We start from the raw sequence: 10,563 nt of genomic DNA, 5'->3' as shown, positions 1-10,563 counted from the left end.
TATAATGGCATTTCCTCCATACCAGATAATGGTTAGCCCACTATGTGATGGTTTCTTGATTCATGTATCACAATTTTTCTTCAAACCAAATGACATAGTACATCACAATTAAATTTCTTAAATTAGGTACTGTACAGGATGTAATGGCTATACACCATGACTGATGTTTTGAAATTCCAAACTGACATTTCCTCCACCAGATGAAAGCAATATTGAAATGACTTGGTGTTACATAATTATATACTGACATTTCCTGCACATTAGATGTAATGATCATGAAAATGAAAACCGTGATGTTGTTTCTTGAATTAGGTGGTAGCATTTCTTCCATGCCAAATGTACTGGTTGTGACCAATGACCCACTCATGGAAATGGTTATTCATGAATTATTCTGATATGTCAACACATTGGCTCACTTGGAATAAGTAGAGAAATAAAAATCTACATAAAAAATTTTATTCATAAAATATGCATATGAAAAACAAAAAAACGAATACAGTAACGAGGTAAAACAGTACATGGTACTTTATACAAATATCTGTGACAAAAACTGCAGTGAATTCAAACATTAAATGGAATATCTGCAAACAGAATACATCAGTCAGATATGGTTTTGACAGCAAAGAAATAAAAAAAGCAAAGACCATACATGAACAAGTCAAGAGATGGTATACTTGTATCAAATGCTGTTCCATCTGTTCTAATAACAAAATGATTAAGCATGTATGACACAACTAATGCAAATCCATAATAATTTACACTGACATAACTGAAATATACAACTGATATTAGGTTACCTAACAGCACTGTATCCAGTAGGTTCTTCTCATGTCTGTCCTCCAAAAAATGTGCTATAATAGGTAAGGCAGAAAATCCCAAATGAAGATATGCTACTTCCTCCTGGACACCGGAGTTGAGGCATACTTGAGTTGCAATGCATGGTAATCCAAAACATTTACTCAGAAATAATGTGTGTCTGTACACGGCCCTCAATTTATCACCAAATTCAGGATTACCTGAAATTAACATAAACATGTATCATTTTTGTTTGTAAAAATACACTGGAAAGCCACGCCAGGAATTACTTCATTATTAGAAACCTGATATGATTATGTTTAAAAATATATGCATACTGTTAATGGACTGATGAGGGTCATTTGCAATGATCCTCGCTCATTATTTTCATATGTAGTGAATATTAAGCTCATGTATAAAGCTAGTATTAGGAGTGAGGTGTTCACAAAACACATCAGAAAGCCAGCCTCTGTAAGATGTATGCAGAATGAGAGGGGTTAATTTGAATTTACTAGTTATGCCAATCACAATGTTCCATCTTTTGTAATAACAAGTGACACAAGTCTGAACAAAGAGGCTTCTGATTTTTCCACTGTCTGAAGATGTAATAAGCATAACAGAACTGTACATAAAGTCATAAATTTTGAAATCATATATGAATGCAGGATTACTTTGCATTGTAACAATATTCCCAAAAATACAAGGCACAACAATTACAACTTCTGAACACTTTATATACAATCTTTATTAAGTGCTGAAAACATTTGAATCCCACTGAAATCTGCCATCCAAAAAAGTTTATGCAGAACCCATGGGGGCCACTCATAGAACCAGTTTGAAGGCAACAGTTGTCAGTAAAGCAAGTGGCTACAGTACTGATGGCCAGGATTTGATTTATGACCAAGGCTGGGTGTCTTCTCTTTGCCACCAAGTACAGAATAGCTATCCCATAGGTAGTTGAGGCACTTTTCTGAAAGCTGCAGTGCAAAACTTACCACTCAATTCCATTTAGATTCACGACTAACCACACAATGCCCTCCATATACACATCCATGGTGTGCACCTTTAGCAGAGGGGTAAATTTGCCTTTAACCTTTACTTACTTGATACTTTGGCATGTAACTGGTATCGGTAAGCGCAAGCAGCAACTGACTGCAATTCAACCAATTTAACATCTCCCTTCACATTTTAAACAAAGAACGTGAATTTAACCATAGATTAGTTCAAGGCAATCTTTCTTTAAGACTTGTCTTTACACCAAACCCTTTCAGTCATTAAGGAATCCCAAAATAATGGAAAAAAATAAATCTTGGAATACAATAAAAAAAAAATTCAGATTCTGTAAAATATAAACGCAATGGCAAGAATATAATTTGATTTTCTGATACACTGTATGCTGCAAGTCAGACAATATTCTTCATGCAAATGGCATACCATTTTTCATCATGTAAGATAAGAACTACCTCAAGTCTAGCAGATGACAATCTATTATGTTGGTATTTAGTATGGGATATGTTTTTATTATAGGGGGTCACAGTTTAGGTCCCAGTGAGGTCAAGAACTTTTGCTTCTCCATGTCATCCAGACTGGCTCTGGGGCTCACCTAGCCTATCCAATGGGTACCGGGGGCTCTTTCCCAGGGCGTGAAGCTGACCACTCACTTCCAACTAGTATTGAGGCCAAGAAAATGTGGGTCTATATATCCACTCTCCCATATGTCTTCATGGCGTAGTGCTTAATTAGTTAAGCACAGGGACAACTTTACCTTTTACATAATGGCTTCCAAGTTGATTAGTTCGGGTGTGTCAGGCGCCAAATTCAGTCCATTCATTACTGCAGAAACATGTTTACCAGCCATTATTAAGCGATGCCTGCTTAAGAGTGCCACTGCCTGTTTACCAGGCTGTAACCTAGCTATGGATGTTTTTTTCTCATGTCATGATTTTGGCTTTCAGACAACATTTCATAGTATTTACTGACACATCAGTATTCTATATGAGAATACAACTGGTATATATATTTATAATCTCTGATACCACATTATGATTCATCATTTGTAAGACATTGTACCAAAATATTCTGTGATATGTTACCTAAAACAAAGATTAGTAAACACAGATCGCTTTATTCATCACAAAAAGTAAAACTAAAGTAAAGCTATCCCTGTACCAGGCCGTGAAGGCCCATAGGGTTGTGAGACGTTGGGGGTCCCATATTATCTAGACAATCGGCTCAAAGATGGCGGTAAGGTTGTCAGCGCTTTACTCCCCAGGAAAATTATTTAATTAATTCCTGGTACTCACTTCTGTTAGAGGCTGAGTGACCCCAGGGCCATTGTGCGGCTGGAAGGATTAGGTCAAGCATATACGGTATCTTAATAACCACACAATAACAGGTCAAGAAGAAGAAAACTGGCAAGACAGAACAATTTTACATAATCTTTCAGCAGATCAGTAGTCACAATAGTGGTATATGTTGGGGTATAAGATACCTGAAATGATATATTACCAATTTTTATGTACAACTGCAATTTCTGTGACAGAGAAACTGTACACATACATTACAATCTGTTAAAAAACAGGAAAATGAAATAAGCCATTTGCACTTCATTTCAAATGTGATTTTGTTCATTCTTATTTACATTCAATTTTCAATACCTAAATAATGTCACTCATCATCTTTCAGCTGTGTCTTATCAATACAGTTATTGCACACCAGGACGGAATGGTCTATGCACAAATATATAGTGTGACATGTTGCGCAAAGGAGAACCCCCCCCCCACCAGCAGTGACGCGGCGGGTGAGTCAGCGCTCCCCTCCCCCTCCTCCGCACAGTAACGTAACGGTGACGCAACAGGATTGTTATGGTAGTAACAGCGGTTACTACCGCTAGCGTTACTAGCAACACAGCACCAGGCAACAAGGGTGCCTATTACGTGGCCGTTTTCCGTATTGTCCGATCAAGGCTACATAAGGAGCAGCGAAGGCTATTCATAGTAAGTTGTACTAAGTCAGTCAGTGAGTCCTGGAACTACCTACGAGTCAGTCCTCGAGCTACCTCCAAGTTAGTTCCGAGTTAGCCAGCAACCAGTCAGTTGTATTGTGGCATTTGGAGTGTACTATTTGTGATACTGCAGATAGCAGTAATCGTAAAACTGTCAATTGTGTGATTGTAAGTGCGAATGTGAAATAAAATTCGCTACACCAAATACCTCGTGAAGTTATTTGTCGCGTTATACCCCCGATACGCGACAATATTATATCTGCAGCAGCTGTGACTTATTTTTTTTATTGTTCTTGCAGGCGGTGCAAACATCGATGAAAAGTGTTGTTTCTTTATTGGCTTGCTCCCAGCACAGTATCAGAGAATTCCCTTCCACTTTCTGGGCACATTCTCATAGCATATTTTTCAACTACTGCCTTTTATGAAAGCATCTGTTCAAGAGTTCCAATGCAATATCATTCAGAAATGTCCATCACACAGTTATGTGACTGGTATTAGCATCTCGGAAGATCTTCACATTAATACCTGTCACATTCATCTGGGTGAAGACTGTCATAAACCAACATCTGTTCTCCCTTAACACATCATACCACTGCAGGCACCTTGACCACAACGTCAATGCTACATTTGGTCACATTACAAAATGTGCTTATTTTGGCTTTGTTTTTCTTCAGTTGATTCATTGATTCTGGTGCAACACTTACTTTTCTCGCTCTTCACATGTACGGAGCCAGTATTTTATCTTTGTCAAAATCACACCTGCTTGAAAACACCATCTTTCCTGGAGTACATATGCATGGTGGTGGAATCTTTCTATTACAGTTTAAAATTTCAACCAGTGTGAATGTGTGTTCTTCATGCAACATAGTAGAGAGGTCATAGCTGTTGAAACACTGCAGTGAGCTTGCATTCTTACATTAGTGCAAAGATATTTTCTCCACTTCATCACACTATCCTTTCCTGAAAATGAATTTCCTGCTTACGCATCATCTACCATGCCTTACATTTCTTCAGTTGTTACTGTCACCTCCAATTTCAGACTAGGTGTCATGATCAATATGAATAAGGCAGTGGTCATCGTCGTCATCTTCATCATCATAATCATCTGATCTGCATCTATTTCCTTTTCTATAGTTTCCTCCACTTCTGGCAGCATTCTGAGGCTTTCAACTTCTTGTTCATATGGCTCCATCCGAGCTAAAAAGAAAACATAAAACTGAACAAATACTAATTAAAATGCTGAAGACGGCATTCAAAAATACTTTCAGTAAAAGTACAATATTAAATATTAGTAAAATGTGAAAGTTTCACAAGGGACTTACTCATGTGTGGTACGTTGGGATATGACAGACCCAAGAGATCTTCAAGTACTCAGTTGCAACTCATGGAGACACACTGATGAAAGCATTCTATGGGAGCTTAGCTCAACCTACACAGACCCAGAGCACAGAAGATGGTGATGTCTAGTTACACTTAGCATAAATATTAGATTCTGAGTATGTACAATCCCACTGTTCCACTGGTTGAAAAACAGACGATAATCAAAGGTTGGAACGGACTTAGTACTTGCAAAGGCCGCGCCATAGCTCAAGCGGTTAGTTGCTGGCTTCCCATCGCGGCAGCCTGGGTTTGATCCCGGGGTCTGGTCAAGTGTTATTTGTGGTGGACAAAGTGGAGCTGGGGCAGGGTTTCTCCAAGTACTTCAGCTTCTATTGCCAAACTTCATTCCAACAATTGCTCCACAATCACCCTCACCTATCATCTGGGGCTGGTACAATAGGCTAGAAGTGGCTGCAGTACAAGGGACTTAGTCCCACCCCACTAGCAATTAAAAAAAAGTACTTGTAAATATAAATGTCGTAACGAGAAGCAATAATTTGAGTCAACATCCAAACTCAAAATCTTTCTCTGTCATTTAACAATATTCTATAAAGTGTCTCATAAAAAAGATGTTTCTTTTGAACCAATCCTTTTTTGGTGCAAATGTATCACACACTTTTGTGGGATACACTTCCAGCACGTTTTGGTCACTCAAGTTGTTTGTGTCATATTGTACTATACTATAATGTATTAGCTCAAGGGGGACAACTTCCAGTTGCTCCTTAAGCACTCTGACTTCTACTACGCCCACTGTGTGCCTCCAGCGCCCTGCAGTTTCCTTAAGAACCTCAACTTTAGCTACAGCCAAAACTCACCAGACTGAAGCTACCTTAATTTCCATCAATTATACTCATGCAGACCCAAAGGACACAGACCTATTCCTAACCAATCTGGGCATTGACATACTGCCACCTTCTTTTAGGCTGCTGGAAGAAGGATGTCCAAAATATCCTGTGTCATTCACCAATAGGGACACAATGTTCCCACCACTGGTCCCACCAGATGGACCTGCTAAAGTGCCCCAACCGAGCCCTCAGCTTTTCTAAGAGACCTCTTCTTGATCATCCTCTTCTGATGGACAGACATTCTTTCTTCTCAACAAATGAGCTAATCACCCCCCTGAAGACCCTTCAATCACACATTAATATTTACAGATGCTGAACCACTACTGTTGTGTAATGTGGTAGGGAATTAATATATATTTCAATAGAATATTAACAGAATTGGTGAACAGTTGACCTTTATAACGGTAAAGCACTTCTTCATGTGTTGAGCGCTTTCTGATGATGGTCTCTTTAAGACCGAAACATGTAAACGTTTCTGCATAATTAAATCAAATTTGTCGTACTCAGTGGTGGTGTTTTTCACTTAATACATATTCATCTTTATCAAAAAGTTCAGCTATACTCCACTGATTTCTGGATACTACAATATAAAATGAGGTTCATTTGCATAAACATTGAATTCAATATTGGTTTTCCAACTCACCAAATGTCAGAATACCTATTGCTGAATTAATAAGGAATGTTCCGAAACTCCCACGTGGGAAGTTCTGGGTACCACTAGCCCTAATTGCCCATAAGGAAGCACCAGCAGAAACCAGATGAGCAAAGGCAGTACTGTAATGAGTTGTTGTCATAATGATGTTTCATAAGTGACCTGAAATGTCAAGACATAATTCACAAATACAACATTTAGTTAAGGATTTGTTTACTTTTAGGAAAACCTCCAGAATTTCCTGCAGGTGTCAGAGAAAGCAACAAACCCTTGGAGTTAAATTAACCAGTCCTGGTTGGTATTGAAACCGTGTATCTCATACATACAAAATAGGACAACCAGTATATCAAAATACTCAATACAAAAAGTAGGTTTTCTGTTACTCAAAATGTTTGCACTGTTGGGTCTCATCCAAAGAAAATTCAAATTTTGGAACATTACATTAGATGGAGAAACAGGATTTGTGGTATCACATGTTGTCTAGAAGTCTGGACGGACCATCCTATTATACATTTATACACACACAAAATTGCGGTTTCATAGGATTCATAAATGTGCTTCTCAGCACTGAATATAAAACTTATCAAAAACATAAAATTTACCATAACACAATTACAACAAAAACACAAGGACAACAAGGTAAAATATAGTTAAAATATACAGCATTCATATCAAGTGATACATATACGAACATGAGGAGTACAATAGTGGGAGTGATTTATAATTAGTAAATAGTACAGTAAAATATATGAATACATTAAAGAAACTGCATAACTATTTATGTCTTTCTAGTTATGTGTATGTATACCTATGGAGTAACATACAACTGTCATGGGTCATGGTACGAGAATTCTACTCAGCAGGTATAAGTAATGTATTGCCTAATCCTATTCCCCATGTCTCCTACCTACCAATCTTACCAATAATTAAAGAATTCATCAACCGAATAAAACAAATTACATATTAAGAATTCTTTCAACTTTCCTGTGAACTTGTTTTCATCTTCCACTGAGTCAACTAAAAATTTTGGCTAACTGTTAAAAATTCTTACATTCATACAGGTATAATGAACCCCTTTTCTCTTAATGATAGGTGCGACTGTAATACACGAAGGTTTCCTCTATGCCTTGTTACTTTATTATGAGTTGCACAACTAAAGGTAAAATGCTCCAGGCTGTTTACCACAAAAGTCATCACAGATGGTATGTATATGTGTAAGGAGTGTTTTCTTTATCCAATAACAATACCAAGTTCAAGTGCCAGGAAGCTTCCACTGTTGATCTTAAGGGATAGAGTACTTCACATTTGTTACTATTTCAAATACTTTTGGGAGTACATCATATCTTTAGTAGGAAAACTTATAGAAGTCCTGTGTGTTCATAATGTCCCCTATGGTGAGTTTAGTTCACACAGTGCGTTACAAATGCTGATCTCAGTGGCCGTGTGGTCTCAGGAATTAACTGTCTTCGCTCGCTTGAACACTGGGATTGTGGGCTTGAATCCCGGTGAGGCATGGATGTCCATGTGCATTTATTCTGCGTTTGTGTTGTTCTGTGTAGGTAGCGGCCTTGTCATGGGCTGATCCCCTGTTCAAGGAGCCTTATCTGCTGTGTATAGATCAAGAAATTTAAAAGCGACCTAGGCTCACAAGGGCTGTAGAGCCATAGACAGGCAGACATATATATAGACAGATGCCGTGCTTCAAATTAAACTAACAGCTTTATAGTGATAATGTGACAAGCTGTCACTATTCTGACCCAGTATACTCTTAGTGTCATTGAATGTTCAGCAAACTGCAATTTAACGTCTCGTTCACTACGAGGGTGTAACAATACTGACACTTCGGGCTATGCGACAGACTCTTCGCAGGCTGAGTAATCTGTATCATTACTCTCTATCTCAGCGTATAGAATAATTTGTGTAGCGACAACCACTGAGCACTATTTGGGCATAACCTCTTCGCTGTTCACAGAACAGGATGACAGGAGTTGCATATGCGTTCGTATACGTAATTCACAGTAAATATAAAATAACCCCTGAACTTATACTAGAACTACGCAGTGGCTGTGTTCACGCGGAATGTAGATATGGACAATTTATATATACCACTGTGCACGACACGATACTGATTCCTAGTAAACGTTTTACCTTCACATGAAATAAAACAGTTGGTATGAAGCCAGTGACTGTAATTTTTAATGCAGACAAACTTTCGCAATTGAATCTAAACGTCCAGTGAATTGTTTTATTCTTTCGACACAATTTTGTCAAATACACTAAGAATTCAAAGAAACCCCTACACTGACAGAAAAAAATACAATCGTTATGAGTTGACTATCACAGGGCGACGGTCGGAAAATTTTTCTTCCAGATAAGAAATTTCCCTCCAGCCATGTTGTACATATATTATATTCCTGCAATTTTGGTGGAGACCTACAGTTTTATGGCGGTCTCAAGAGTGATATATACTTAGTACTGTATTAACCATTTTTCTAAATATGCGTTTTCCATTCGTTCGTACGGAATCACGATTCGCTCAGGTCCTGGTTAATTACTACGGTGGTTGGCAACAAAAATGGACCCATGACTTGTTGCTTTTACGTATGTCGACTAGGAAGGGGGGAGGGGAGGATTTCGGCGGGCTTTTCTCATGCATTATTTTTTTATTGCTAGTGGAGTGGGTCTAAGTCCCTTGTCCTGCGGCCACTTCTGGCCTATTGTACCAGCCCCAGATGATAGGTGAGGGTGATTGTGGAGCAATTGGTGGAATGAAGATTGGCAGGGGAAACCGAAGTACTTGGAGAAAACCTGCCGAAGCGCCACTTTGTCCACCACAAACCCCACTTGACCAGACCCAGGCCGCCGCGATGGGAAGCCAGCGACTAACCACTTGAGCTATGGCGCAGCCCTTCTCTTGCAGTATGTAACGGTGTACTACAATGAACAGAGAAATACATGATTTATCTACGGCTTGGGTACAGTATAGAGAAAAATCTCTCCTTCAACCAGGAGCAAAACCTTTGTCCTCTAGTCATCCAACCTGTAGCACAGCGTACTGTGACCGAGCCACACTGGTACATTAAGCATTTTTATCAAAGTATTCTGTGTGATCATACAGTACATGTATTACCACACCATTAAAAAAACTACTTAAAACTTCTTCCAATAACATCAATTTGTAGTTTTTGTGTCTGCTTCTCTGTTCAAATTGTTACCAGCTGCTGTCCCTGTGCTTTCTCAGAAACTTCATACTACACTAGAAGCAAAATATCAATTACTATTAATGAAGAAGAATGTGAAAGACCGCGCCATAGCTCAAGCGGGTAGTTGCTGCCTTCCCACCACGGCGGCCCAGGTTCGATCCCAGGTCTGGTCAAGTGGGATTTGTGGTGGACAAAGTGGCGCTGGGGCAAGTTTTCTCCGAGTACTTCGGTTTCCCTTGCCAATCTTCATTCCATCAATTGCTCCATAATCACCCTCACCTATCATCTTGGGCTGGTACAAGAGGCCAGAAGTGGCCGCAGTATAAGGGACTTAGTCCCACACCACTAGCAATAAAAGAAGAAGAAGAAGAAGAAGAAGGTGTTGAAAATATCAGGCCAATGGTCCATATTTTGATATTATTTTTATCCTGAAGAAATGCAAACACATTATCTCATTGAATTTTAAATATGACTTTGTATTTAAGTCATTTTTTTTTCTTACTGTCTGTTATGGGACTTTTGGCCACATACATACAGTATTCAACCATTCTGTATGTTTGATGTATCATTCCATTCATAATGAACAGCATATTTTTCTGTGCAACAGAACAGCTCTGAAAGGATTCAATCAATAAATCCATTATGTCTAAATCTTAGTATAATATCTCGCATATCTTGACCGAC

General features: G+C 38.7%; 1 protein-coding gene across 1 annotated transcript; it reads right to left on the bottom strand.

The window, feature by feature from the left end:
- Positions 1-434: 434 nt before the first annotated feature.
- LOC111864940 lies at positions 435-9,005 on the bottom strand. The gene is made up of 3 exons (XM_023852577.2): positions 8,825-9,005; positions 6,668-6,838; positions 435-1,016 (listed from the first exon to the last, which is right to left on the bottom strand). The coding sequence occupies exons 2-3, from the start codon at positions 6,816-6,818 to the stop codon at positions 598-600; spliced, it is 570 nt and encodes a 189-aa protein (XP_023708345.1). The 5' UTR covers positions 6,819-6,838; positions 8,825-9,005; the 3' UTR covers positions 435-597.
- Between the last annotated feature and the right edge of the window lie 1,558 nt (positions 9,006-10,563).

This window comes from Cryptotermes secundus, unplaced genomic scaffold (genome assembly GCF_002891405.2).
Source record: "Cryptotermes secundus unplaced genomic scaffold, Csec_1.0 scaffold62, whole genome shotgun sequence".
NCBI lineage: Eukaryota > Metazoa > Arthropoda > Insecta > Blattodea > Kalotermitidae > Cryptotermes > Cryptotermes secundus.
The sequence above is the reverse complement of the archived record's forward strand: the minus strand, read 5'-3'. Positions and strand labels throughout refer to the sequence as shown.

Coding starts and splice junctions, on each gene's coding strand:
- LOC111864940 (XM_023852577.2), bottom strand. CDS start 6,818: ATGACAACAACTCATTACAGTACTGCCTTTGCTCATCTGGTTTCTGCT. Junction 1,017..6,667: donor AATAGGTATTCTGACATTTG/GTGAGTTGGAAA, acceptor TGTTAATTTCAG/GTAATCCTGAATTTGGTGAT.